The sequence below is a fragment of the Aythya marila genome (assembly GCF_965140915.1).
Source record: "Aythya marila genome assembly, chromosome: 22".
NCBI lineage: Eukaryota > Metazoa > Chordata > Aves > Anseriformes > Anatidae > Aythya > Aythya marila.
Genome location: NC_139063.1, coordinates 3,952,300 through 3,965,295, shown reverse-complemented (window position 1 = coordinate 3,965,295; position 12,996 = coordinate 3,952,300). Strand labels below are relative to the sequence as shown.

At 60.5% G+C, this 12,996-nt stretch overlaps 1 protein-coding gene across 1 annotated transcript in view; it reads left to right on the top strand.

Annotated features, from left to right (window-relative positions):
- The window catches only part of SLC9A1 (solute carrier family 9 member A1), a 29,509-nt gene extending 16,964 nt beyond the window's left edge, over positions 1–12,545 (top strand). The window contains exons 2-12 of the mRNA XM_082777782.1: positions 3,636–4,096; positions 5,369–5,619; positions 6,080–6,297; positions 6,633–6,835; positions 7,534–7,623; positions 8,011–8,081; positions 8,521–8,694; positions 8,843–8,957; positions 9,383–9,484; positions 9,781–9,853; positions 10,557–12,545. Coding sequence (XP_082633908.1) covers positions 3,636–4,096; positions 5,369–5,619; positions 6,080–6,297; positions 6,633–6,835; positions 7,534–7,623; positions 8,011–8,081; positions 8,521–8,694; positions 8,843–8,957; positions 9,383–9,484; positions 9,781–9,853; positions 10,557–10,879 — 2,081 coding nt within the window. The 3' untranslated portion in view covers positions 10,880–12,545. The remainder of the gene's footprint in view (positions 1–3,635; positions 4,097–5,368; positions 5,620–6,079; positions 6,298–6,632; positions 6,836–7,533; positions 7,624–8,010; positions 8,082–8,520; positions 8,695–8,842; positions 8,958–9,382; positions 9,485–9,780; positions 9,854–10,556) is intronic.
- Positions 12,546–12,996: the final 451 nt, after the last annotated feature.

Here is a 12,996-nt window from a genome sequence, read left to right as displayed (position 1 = left end):
GTAGCACATGGAGCAGCCGAGATGGGAGCCTTGCGCCTGCTGGGGTGCGGAGCAGCCCTTGGCTAATCTCTAGTACAAAGCTCTGTGATTTCCAAACGTCCTTCCTCGACCTTTGCTAATGGTGAGGCTGGGAAACCAGTCCCACAGCTGGTTTCTGCCCTGACCCAGCCAAGAGCTCGCAGAGTCCCCGTGTTTGCCTTGTAGGGCAGGGGCTGGGCAGTCCCACGCCAGCCAGGGTAGGAGCAGGATGCGTGATGTGGACAAGGAACCGTTGGAACAGAAGCCATTAACGTGCAGATTTCCCTTTCCGTGTTTGCCTAGGCCGTCGAGGTTGGTGTTTACTCAACTGTTCTTGCCTTTAATAGTTTTGATGTTCTTTGATAGCGGAGGAACCGCCTCTGTGGGGTTTGTTTTCCAAGGCAGGAATCACGAGTGGCTGTGCACGCTCTGTGCTGGGGGTCACCGTTAGGGCAGGGGGGGAAAAGGGGTCCAGAAGGAGTTCCCTACTGATGGGGCTTGCAGAAACCCAGAGGTGCTTCTCCATCCGTCTGTCGGAGACCGGGCTGCCTCGTCCCCTCTGCTCCTGCAGGACTTGGTGGCTCAGGGTGTCCTGGCAGCGGCGTGATGGGTGCTGCATACATCTGGTGGCCAAGCAGCCTTTCCATCCGTGCCCCTCGCTCTTTAGGGCAGCTCCTCTTGTGCCAGCAGCGTGAGGCAGCGCCCTCCCTGCTGGGGTTCCCACTGGGACCCCGCACGGATGCAGCCTCCTGCCCTTTTGCTGCAGCAAAAAGCAGTTGGTGCTTAAAACAGGGAAAAAAAAAAAAAAAAAAGGAGCGCTGCAGGTGTTGCTGTGCCTGCCCTGCTGCTCAGCTCCTGCTGGGTTTGCACTGGAGGCAGAGGAGGGGTTTGCAGCACGCACAGAGGGGAGCTGCAGTAAATGAGTCCCGGTTTGTGCAGAGCCATGTTTGTGCCAGGTAGCGAGGGAAGGGGGAGAGGAGGGTGGCAGCAGGTACCCGGCATGGCTCAGCCTTGGCAAATAACCCTTTACCAAAACCCTGGCAGCTGGGAGCAGGAGCAGGAGGTTTCCGTAAGGCTCAATCCACTTCCCTCTTCGCTGGATGTGTCCCGGCCACGTGCAGCATCCTGCTGCAGCCCCCCTTTTGTTCCAGGAGAGAAATTCAGAGGCAGAGCTGGGCTCTGGCTGCTTCCCCCACCTCACCTGGGTCCCTCGCAGCCAGAGCTCAGCTGCATTTTTCCCCACAAACGTCCCTATCCCTGCCACGGGGTGCCAGCCTGGCACCGGGAGCAGCATCCCTGCAGGATCCCAGCAACAGATTGGTGCCGAGGAGCTTTCAAGCGCTCTAAAAATACTCAGCGGGGAAAGTGGGGAGCGAAAATGGCTGAGATTCAGCGAAATCAGAGGCATAATTAACATGCAGCCCATGTGAATGTATTTTTAGGGGCCTACAAAAAGGCTCTAAAACATTGAATTCACATCAGCACGCGAATGTTCCAGTTTAATGGGATCCTGGGGCCTGTGGGGAAGAAGTGAGAGATGCTTAATTGTCAGTGTTTGTGTTTTATTCATGACTGAACGTACCCAGCAAGCGAAAGCCAATTTGCTGCAGGCTTCTCGCTGCTTGTGTAGCTTTAAACTTTATTCCGGCCAGGGATGGCATATGCTGAGACATGCGATTGCCCAGTGTGCTAGAAGAGCTGGTTGTTTCCAACGAGCTGTGCTAGGAAAAGGGATTATCACCTCCGCTCTGGCTTGGGCCCCAGCTGCCCCACTTGTGTGCGACCGTCCGGCACCGTGGGGCCCCTCGGCTTTGAGCTTTGGGGTGCTCAGAGCTTGTGTGGGCTCCAGGGGGGGCTGGAGACCAAATTAAAATCCCATGGGGGTAAATCAGGAACTGCACCCAGTCCGGGAATCCCTGAGTGTGGATGGCCAGACACTGGCAGAGCGTTTGGAGGAAGCTCAGGCACGTCCCCTGCTGCAGCAGCCCCTCCTGGAAGAGATTTGAGGGGGGCCACGACTGCCCCGCTCCCCCCATCCCCAGGGGGCTTTGCTGAGAGTGGGTTGAGCCCCGTGGTGGTGCAGGGACCGCAGCCCTCCTGCCCATATGGTTCTGCTGCCACAAAGCAGAGAGAGAAACCGGGCTTCTTGCCCCTTGCCACAAAACCCGAGACCTTCCCGAGCCGCCTGTGCTGTGCCGAGGCCGTCGTGGGGGCTCCGGGTGTCATGAACCCTCCATCCTCCGCAGTGCCAGGCTTGCAACTGGACAGCAATTGGAGATCTGCTCCTATCCTTGGAGCTGACTCACTGCAGGGTGTTTGGGGAGGCACGGGGGAAGCTTTTCCCTCCCCAGCCCTATTTGTGCGGCGCCGTCCCCGCTAGTGGAGGACGGATGAGCCGGCACCAAGGTGCAGCCGTTGTCCTGCAGGCTCGGGGAAGGTGAGGGCTCACTGCCAGCTCAGTGGCTCCAGGTCGGTGATGTGCTGGTGGCGAGGCGCCTGCCTCAGGAGGGAGGTTTTTATTGTTATTTTTTATTATTTTTTTTTTTATCTGCTGTGAAACGATGTGCAGATGGCACAGCCGCGCGGCCGGAAGGAACTGAGGAACATCAGGGATGCCAAGTCAGGGTTCCTTATTTTAAACCGATTCCCCTGCCAGGGAACAAATGTGCCTCGCTTCAAAATAATAATTATAAATCCTGGGAGGGTGTCCAGGAAAACCTCTGGTCCCAAATCCTTCTGTGGGTATCAGTGCAGCGGAGGAAGCGCTGCTGTGCCCAGCATTGTGCTGCCTGCCGTGTCGGGTGCCCACGTTGCTGCAGGATTTTTGGTGGCTGCGTGGCGTGCCCGTGGGTCGTCGCTGGCTCAGAGACCTGCATCTGGGGTCAAGCTTTGGTTCAAAAGGGAATAAAGAGCTCTGCCTTACCTCGCACCCCAAGGAATAGCTCTGCTCCCCAGAGATACGTCCCACCCGCCTCTGTGCCCGTGTCTGCGGGGACAACAGGCATCGCTGCAGCGTGCCATGTAAAATGTCCCTGCTTGCTCCCAAAGCTGGCAGGAGGAGGAACAAGGACCTGCTCAAATTGCTGTCCCCAAAACCCTCCAGCGCTGCTCCAATCCTGCCACGTGCTCAGGGCAAGGCACGGAGCGCCTCGGGTAGGAGCCAGGCTCCAGGGGCCGGGGACGGCGCTGCCGCCTCCTGCCAGAGCCTGTAACGGCATCCGTGTGGGCAGCCTGCCGTCTGACGGGAGAGAAATGCCAGTGCCTACGTGTGCTCGGGATTAGTAACTCTGACGGGAAGAGCTGGGGCCAGCGACAGCTTGTGTGAGAACCGCCTGTGCCGCGGGCGGCTGGCGCAGGGGCTGGGGGGCCCCGGAGACCCCAGGCAGCGGTCACCAGGTGTTGGGCTGGGGCTCTGCTGGGTTCTGGGCTGTGAAAAAGCAATGTCCAGGGGGTGTGAGCCTGGTGGAGCTGCAGTTTCTGCTTTACAGCTTGGGAGCACGGGGAAAAAGGGGGTTAGAAGGGGAAACTGAGGCACACAACTGGCCCCTCGCTCCCACAGGGGTGCCCTCCCTCCGTTCCTGTCCCCAACGTGTGCCTTGCTCTGTCCTTCCCTCCAGGTTTCCATGTCATCCCCTCGGTGTCCAACATCGTTCCCGAGAGCTGCCTGCTCATCGTGGTGGGCCTCCTGGTCGGCGGGCTCATCAAAGGGGTGGGCGAGAAGCCTCCCATCCTCAGGTCCGAGATCTTCTTCCTCTTCCTCCTCCCGCCCATCATCCTGGACGCCGGCTATTTCCTCCCCCTGCGCCAGTTCACCGAGAACCTGGGCACCATCCTCATCTTCGCCGTGGTGGGGACGCTCTGGAACGCTTTTTTCCTGGGGGGGCTGATGTACGCCGTGTGCCAGATCGGCGGCAGCGGCCTCAACCACATCGGCCTCCTGGCCAACCTCCTCTTCGGCAGCATCATCTCGGCCGTGGACCCGGTGGCCGTGCTGGCTGTCTTTGAGGAGATCCACATCAACGAGCTGCTGCACATCCTGGTTTTCGGGGAGTCCTTGCTGAACGACGCCGTCACCGTCGTAAGTGCAGCCCGGGGGCTGGACGAGGGGACGGGGTTTTGCTTTGGTGTGACACCGGGATTGGCACTGGTGAGCTCCGAGGTGCCTCCTGCCAGCCAGGCCGTGTAGCTCTCTGCTTGCTTCTAACCTTTTGCAGGTGCAGAGCTAAATATAGCAGCCTAAAACACTGCAGAGGTGGTTTAAGGTGAAACTTTGTGCTTGGCGGACTGGGGGAGCCAAGAGCACGTGCCCAGCCGGCTACTGCGTCTCGGTGATGAGCCCGGAGCCCCTCTGCACGCTCTGCTCCCAGCTGCGGGGCGAGGGGACGTGCAGGGAGGGGACCAAGGGACGCTGCTTTCCTGGGCCCCTTGTGCAGGGACCCTGCCTGTCCGCCCAGTGGAGGCGAGCAGGAGCATGGAGGAGCTGTGCTGGTTCCAAAGGACGTCTGTGTCCAGTTGCTGGTGTGCCTGTCAGCCTGGCGTCCTCCTCTCTGCAGTGCTGACCTCTAAATTTACGTCTAGCCCACTGCTTTTTCCTGGCTCTTCTCCCACATCCCATCTGTCTGCTTCAGGGCTGGCTGCTCGGCGTGCTGCACAGGGTGAGGAGGAACGCGCTGTCCCAGCACGGGGCTTTTCCCAGGCGTCGTTCTCCCCTTTTGGCCGGGGGCTCCCTGCAGGGTCTGTGTCCTCGCTCCCCATCCCTGGGGAATGCTTCTGCCTTCTGCTGTCACATCTGTCCCTGCCCGTGCCCGAGGAATCAGCTCGGGCAGGCTGGAGCTGGCACCTTGCCCTCTCACCGCTTCAAGTATCCGTGTGGGATGCTCAGAAACCAGCGTCCCCCTCCTGACACCTTGGTTTCTGCTTTAAAATCTCTCAAGAAAATGCATCTAGGGGTTGGGAGATGCAGCCCGGAGTGGGCTCCTCGTTGCCCTTTTAGCAGCAAACCAGCAAAAAGGTTTGGGCTGTTCTCCATGCTGAGCAGGGCAGGTGCTGGCTTTTCTCCCCATGTGGCTGTTGGGGGTCCCCCAGCCTGGATCCGTCCTGTTGGGAAGCAGGAGCGGTCTCCAGCTGGCTCATCCTTGACCGAAGTCCCTCCTGAGTGAGTGCTGGGGAGCAGAGCTGTCCTGGACACGTGTCCAGCTGCTCCGTGTCCCTGCAAGCCATGGAGAACGGGGAGCTGCCCCCCATGGGGCTGTGTCCGTGTCAATGCTGTCCCTGAGCAGCACTCCTCCGAGGTGAGGGTGTCTGTTGGCAGCAGGGCAGCCTGAAACCCCCTCTCCCTTCTCATCCCCAGGTCCTCTACCACCTTTTCGAGGAGTTTGCCAACTTTGAGCAGGTGACCATCATCGACATCATCCTCGGCTTCCTCAGCTTCTTCGTGGTGTCGCTGGGCGGCGTCTTTGTGGGCGTCATTTACGGGCTGGTCGCTGCCTTCACCTCCCGCTTCACCTCCCACATCCGAGTCATCGAGCCCCTCTTCGTCTTCCTCTACAGCTACATGGCCTATCTCTCTGCTGAGCTCTTCCACCTCTCTGGCATCATGGCGTGAGTTGGGCACGGGTGGGATGAGATGCCCCCCTGTCCCCAGGGCAGGACCCCGTTTTTGGAGGATTTTCTCTGGTGTAACCACATCTCTGTGGCAGTCCCAGCACACCCAGTGCGTGCCCGATGCGGGCCAGAGGTGTGTTTGAGCCAGGATATGCATGAAGGCAGATGAGGGAAGAGACTGTCCTGAGCTGTCCCACGGATCCCAAAGCACTGGCAGCCCGTTTCCCATTCTTCTGGGCACGTGGCAGCGGGCAGGGCCTGCTGAGCACTCAAAATGCCATGGTTTTGAGCTTCCTGGCTCCAATTCTCATTCCTGCCCTACTAGGGGGAAGGAGAAGCCTTGTGTTGTCTTCCCTGGAGGCCTTGGATAATTGCTGGTGTCTCACAAGCCCTGTCCTGCAGGGCCAGGGCTTGGGACTGTCCCCATGGCTGCTGAGTGCCCCGACCTTGCCCCTAGGCTCATCGCCTCCGGCGTGGTCATGCGGCCCTACGTGGAAGCCAACATCTCCCACAAGTCCCACACCACCATCAAGTATTTCCTCAAGATGTGGAGCAGCGTGAGCGAGACCCTCATCTTCATCTTCCTGGGTGTCTCCACCGTGGCCGGCCAGCACTACTGGAACTGGACCTTTGTCATCAGCACGCTGCTCTTCTGCCTCATCGCGAGGGTTTTAGGTGAGGTCCCGCTGTGAGGACAAGGTCCTTGGGGCCACTCCAGGGCTACGAGGTCCTGGTGTGCCTTGCTGGGGAGACTGGGGTTGACTGGTGGAGCACTGCTCCACCGTGGGCATTGGACCTTGCTGGTGGTTGGCTTTGCAGGAAGATGGGGTGAGGCCAAGACTACCCTAGACATGGGGTTGGGATGAGCAGGAGAGCACTCGCCTGCACCCGCGGCCCTGAGGGTATGACACTGCTCTGGCCTGCAAGCTGGGCTCTGGGAGGGGGGCTTCCTCAGGACCAGGGGTGTCCTTCACCATCTGCTCACCTGAGGTCCTGCCCCGCTCCCCCAGGTGTCCTGGTCCTCACCTGGTTCATCAACAAGTTCCGAATTGTGAAGCTGACGCCAAAGGACCAGTTCATCATCGCCTACGGGGGCCTGCGGGGAGCCATCGCCTTCTCCCTCTGCTACCTCCTCGACTACGAGCACTTCGACATGAGGGACATGTTCCTCACGGCCATCATCACGGTGATCTTCTTCACGGTCTTCGTGCAGGTTGGTGGCTCGCAGGTGGTCGTGCTGCTGTTACGGAGGGGCAGCGAGCGTTATGTGTGTCTGGAGAGCCAAGGAGCGTGGCCACAGCCTCTGCCACTGTCCTCTCGTTGCTTTGCAAAGCTCGTCAGGCTCACAAGTGACACCGGCAGCACAGAGCCCTGCGGTTCGGCCGTGCTGAACCCAGCCAGCTCCTGCAGGGCACCTCAACCTCCGCGGTGGGAGAGGCCTGACCTCCCTAGGGAAGGGTTACAGAGATGGTGAAGGGCCTGGGGGGGAAGATGTACAAGGAGCAGCTGAGGGCACTGGGCCTGTTCAGCCTGGAGAAGAGGAGGCTGAGGGGAGGCCTCATGGTGGCCTGCAGCTTCCTCACAAGGGGCAGGCACCGATCTGTTCTGTTTAGTGACCAGTGACAGGACCCGAGGGAATGGTGTCAGGCTGTGGCAGGGGATGTTTAGGCTAGACGTCAGGAAGAGGTTATTCACAGAGGGCTGTCACGCACTGGAACAGGCTCCCCAGGGACATAGTCACGGCACTAAGTGTCAGAGTTCAAGACTTGTTTGGACTGTGCTCTCAGCCATACGGTCTGAATTTTTGGGTAGACCTGTGTGGAGCCAGGAGTTGGACTCGATGGCCCTTGTGGGTCCCTTCCAACTGGGGATATTCGATGATTCTGTGATTCTTCCTGCCCCGGTCCCTAGGGCATGACCATCCGGCCCTTGGTAGACCTGCTGGCTGTGAAGAAGAAGCAGGAGACGAAGCGCTCCATCAACGAGGAGATCCACACGCAGGTAACGTGCTGCACCCAGCCTTCCCACACGCCTCTCTCCACCACCTTAGCCCTCTTCTGCTTCCACCACCTCCACCTCTGTAACCACATTAGGTTTATGGAGCGGGAGCTGCCCCTATATTGGTGCCCAAGGTAAGGGGGGACGGAGCGAGGGGCTCTCCCCCATCTGTGTCACCCAGTAGCCTGCTCCAACCCAGATCTCCACCTGGTAGCACTGCAGCCAGACCATTTGGGACTGTGCCACCCTACTGAGGCCCATCCTGGCCCCACAGCCCCGATTTCACACCCTATTGAGTGCCGTCACCCCTGGGGCAGGGGGCGTCAGGGTGGTGGGGAGAGACAGGCAGCAGCCCTGCAGGCTGCCCACACCCTGGGCCTTCTCTTCTAGTTCTTGGATCACCTGCTGACGGGGATTGAGGATATCTGTGGCCACTACGGGCACCACCACTGGAAAGACAAGTGAGTACGGAGCTTTGGTGGCTTGGGGGGACCTGGGGGTGAGGTGGGGAAAGATTTGAATCGCCACCTAGCAGGATGCCCCAGCCCAAGGCCAGGGTTTTCCTCAGGCTGGAGTAGCAGCACAAGTTCCCTCCCTGATGATATATGGCCCTGGGTTGAGCGTAAGTGAGGCTGCGGGGCTGCACCCCTTTGTCACACCACAAAGTGCACACAGCAGTGTGGGAACAGCTGGTGGCCAGTCTCTGCAGGAGCTCAGGTCTGTCCACTGTCAGCAGGAGCAATGGTGTGGTGTTTTTGGAGGCTGCTTGGTTCTGACCCGTGCTCGAGGGAGATGATCCATCTTCTGCTGGCCTCAGCAGATCGGGGAGCAGGGAGTGGGTGCTAAGGCGGGGGGAGGACTGACGTATTGTGCTATTTCTTCCCCTGTGTCCTCGGGAAGGCTGAACCGCTTCAACAAGAAGTACGTGAAGAAGTGCCTGATTGCAGGGGAGCGCTCCAAGGAGCCCCAGCTCATCGCTTTCTATCACAAGATGGAGATGAAGCAGGCAATCGAGCTGGTGGAGAGCGGGGGTTTGGGCAAGATCCCCTCTGCTGTCTCCACGGTCTCTATCCAGTGAGTTCTCCAGCCCTGGCCACCATGAGCCTCCCAAGGGCCCTGGCTACGGGGTGAACACTCCCAGTTTGTGGCCGCGGGGCAAGCAGCCGTTCAGCCCTGCCATGAGCTCTCACACTGTGACTCTGAATCTTCTCTGTCCTTGCAGGAACATCAACCCCAAGAATCTGCCCGTGGAGCGCGTCATTCCAGTCCTGTCCAAGGACAAGGAGGAGGAGATCCGGAAAATCCTTCGCAATAACCTGCAGAAAACCAGGCAGAGGGTAAGGCATGACCCTGCACGGTGCCTCTGCACCCCGCGTGCCCTCTTTGCTTCCCTGGGGGTGGCCAGCACAACTTCAGCCAGAAACCCTCGGGGCCAGGTCTGTACTTCTCCCAGGGCATCTCTGAGCTCAGCCCTTTGTGTTCTTAGTCTGGCTTTCTCTCCCCAAGAGGCTTTTTCTCTTGGGACAATGCTGAGGGGAAAGCTGGCTTGTTGGCTGAGCCTGGTGTTTAAATCCTTGCTGGGTCACGGTGGGTCAGGATGGGGCACCCCATGCTAACGTACAAGGGATGAGCCACCAAACTGCTTGGACGCTCTGTGCCCACTGGTGGCTGTTTCATCCCATCCCTAAGGGAAATGATAAGACCTTTCTTTGCCTTTCTGCGAGGTTTTTAACCCGTCTCCTTTTCTCGGGCATTTTCCCAGTTGCGATCCTACAACCGGCACACGCTTGTGGCTGACCCCTACGAGGAAGCCTGGAACCAGATGCTCCTGCGCAGGCAGAAGGCCCGGCAGATGGAACGAAGTGTATGGAGGGGACGCTGGGGCGGGGATGGGGAGGACAGGAATACAGACTGCTCTTCCCAGCCTAGGAAGGACAGCGGTGTGCTGTCTGTGGGTATCTGCCCTCTGATCGTCCCAGGCTCACAACAAGTCCTTGCAGCACGGGCGGGAGGACGCGTGCGTTTGTTCTCCGCATGCTGCTGTTGCTTTTTGCTCGTTCCTGTGGCCTGGGGTCCTGGAAGGCTTCCCCTTCCCTTTTCATCCCAGCCACTCACCCAGAGGCAGCCCCTCACGCTGCCTTCCCTGCGCTCTCATTGCAGAAACCGACCTACCTGACGGTGCCGGCTCACAAGCTCGACTCACCCACCATGTCCCGGGCTCGCATAGGCTCAGGTAGGGTGGTGCTGAGCTGCTGGGGAAGTGCTGCTGTCGCTGTCACGCTGAGCACTGCTGGCATTTGGGTGCTGAGGCACTCAGAGGCTGGGCTGTCCCGTGTCCCCTCTGCCAGCTCTCTGACCCGGATTGCCCAGAGCTCCCCTTACCTCGTCCCTGCAGCCGTATTTCCCAGCCCTGCCTCTCCCTGACCATTCTCAATCTCTGCTGGGGAGAGGAGCAGGATTTCCCAACACCCAGACCTTCCCCTGTCCTCCTGGCTTCTCCATCACACATTCACTTTGCCATCTTTGTCTCTCTTCTGCCCTGTGTGTCCTTCCCTCCGCTTTTGGGGACAGCTTGGAGGAGAGGAGGCTGAGTGTAACCCGCTCGGCGCGACGCGGCACTGCGCTGCTTGGGTGCTTGCTGAGACCGTGTTTAATCACCAGAGGGCAGCTTCGCCCCATGCAAACCCTGCAGTCCTGGGCAGCCGGGCTGCTGCCTTTCCAAATAGGATGTGGAGATGGGAAAAAGGGCTTAAACAGCGTCTCGGAAACAAGAGGGAGTGAGCCCAGGGGTCCAGACCCCAATCACCTGGAGTGCATTATAGCTGGAGGTCCTGAGATCCCCTTTCCCTGCTGGAACCCCCCAGGTTGACCCAATTTGTTCTTGACAGCAGCAAAACGTGAGCTGGGCTCTGCCTGACACCTCTCTGCCCCCCCAGATCCGCTGGCCTACGAACCCAAACCGGACTCGGAGAACCTGCCCATCATCACCATCGACCCGGCCTCCCCGCAGTCCCCGGAGTCCGTGGACCTGTCGAACGAGGTGCCCAAGGGCTGCGGCGGCCTGCCGCCCTCGCCCGAGGAGGATGAGGAGGGGCTGGTGATGCGGGTGAAGGAGCCTTCCTCCCCGGGCACTGACGATGTCTTCACCCCGGGGACCAGCGACAGCCCCAGCAGCCAGCGGATGCTGCGGTGCCTGAGCGACCCGGGGCCTCGGCCGGAGCCGGAGGAGGGGGAGCCCTTCATCCCCAAGGGGCAGTAGCGCGTGAAGCCTCGCACGTCTCCGTCTGGTTTCTCTCTCTCTCTTCGTTTGTTCTTCTCTCTTTGACCCCCCCGCCACCACCTTTTTGGTTCCTCTATCACTACACGCTGGGTTCTGGAAGGAGAGACCGTCCCGGCCGGCCGGGGACTGCCCGCAGGGCTCTGCCCAGCAAGCCACGGACCGGCCCCGAGGAGCAGGATGGAGCCCCTGAGCCGGCGGTGAAGGGGACGGGGGCACCCGGCACCGCCGTGCCCTGGGGGGGACACGGACAATCCCAGGGCCTGGGACTTGCCAGGCCTCGGCAGGGCTTCCCCAGAGGCTGCCCCCACCTGCGTTGACTCAGGACCAGTGAGCGGCTCCTCAGGGTGGCTCTGGCAAGCGCAGCGTGGGCTCTGGCTGGACAACTCGGGGGGCCCGCGGGGGCTGCCTCGCAGCACGGCTTTGCCTCTCCTTTGCTTCGCTTTTTATCCGCCTCCTCGCCTCGATTCTGGAGGGGGGCTGGGGCACACACCGCCTCCCTCGGCAGCCTCCCGGGGACCGCGGGCTCGTGTCGGCGTCCCCTTGCCTTGGCTGCTTCCCCTGCGGGGCTGGCTGCTGCCCGGGGGCACCTCCTCCAGCGCTGCATTTCACGCCGGGTCTTGTTAAATTTAATATCCTATAGCCATGCGAGGGGGACCCGGCTCCCCTCTCGCTCCGAGCGGCCCTGCAAGCGTGGGCCTCGATGCCTCTCGTCTCCTGGAGCTGCTACCTGTCACCCAGCCCTTCGGGGACCCCGCTGCGAGCCACCACCGAGTGCCCTGGAGGCCTCAGAGCCGTGGCGAGCACCTCCTGCTGCCCTCGCCTGCCCAGCAGCACGGCTCCGGCCCCGTGCACGACCCCTTAAAATCCCATACAGGGGGCACAGACGGCACCGGGTGCTCCTTAACCAAAGACAGCCTCCGGGTTCGATGTCCGCGGGGAGGTGGCGTGCGGATGATTGTATTTTCTCCAGGGTTTGGATGTTTTTTCCTTCCCCCACGACCAAGAGGAGCTCGGGAAGAGCTGGGGACCGGCTCCTGCTGCTCACCCAGCACGGGGGCACGGCGGGGCCGGGAGCTGGCAGGAGGGGGCCAGCTGGGGGTGCTGAGGGTCCTGAGCTTGGAACGAGCCCCGAGACTTTGCTGGGAGGGAGCCTTGGGTGTTCGGGTGGCTCGCAGCCCTCCCTGGGCTCAGGACCATCCCACGTCGTGCTCTAGCATGTCATCGTGTCCCCCGTGTGCCGCCTGGTCCCCACCACGTGCCATGGGGTGCTCAGCACCCCGGGGGGGGGCGCCCAGAGCTGCCTCCCCTTCCCCGTGCCGTGCCTTGTCACGCGTCCCTGTCCTGCTGCCTTCGTGCGCGCCCATTCCGGGACCCCCGGACCTTGCCTCGTGCCTGGCCCCGGGGTCTGGCATCCGCGCAGCTTCCTCCCGCTGGGGCGAGCGCCCGCCGTCGCTGTCTGTGTGTGCCTGCGTGCCCTGCTCTGTCTCCAGGAGGAAAAAAATAAAAATAAAAGCAATGAAAATTCTCTTGTATAAAAAGGAAAAGAAAAAAGGAAAAAAAAAATAAGCCACACACATGTAAAGAGAATCTCGTTTGTTGTTGTTGTTTTTTTTTTTTCATGAATAATAAATTAATGTTAATTTTTCGTGTTTTCTTTCCGGCTGTTTGGACTCCTGCCCCTGCCGCGGGGCACCAGCCGTGTCTCAGGGGGCAGCTGCAAGACCTCACCTCGCTCTTTGGTCTCTGTGGGGGTGCTGGGTCCATCCCTCAACCTCCCACCGGGGCTCTGGGGGCCCTGCGGGGCAGCGACAGGCTTGCACCAGCCCCGATGCGTCGCTGCTTGTCCCAGCACCCATGGGTGACGGCACCGGGCGCGTCCTGGAGCAGCAGGGCTGTCCCACACCCGCAGCTCATGCAGCACAAGCCAGCTCCGTCAGCACAAAGGATCCCGAAGGCAAACCCAGCCCTGATCTCCTCATCTGGGTGCTGGACATCGCCGAGCCCGGAGGAAGCCTCGAGGTGTCGGTGGTGCCCACCCCGGTGCATTGTCCCCACGCTGTCCCCAAGGAGGAAGGACAGACCCTGCAGCAGGGCAC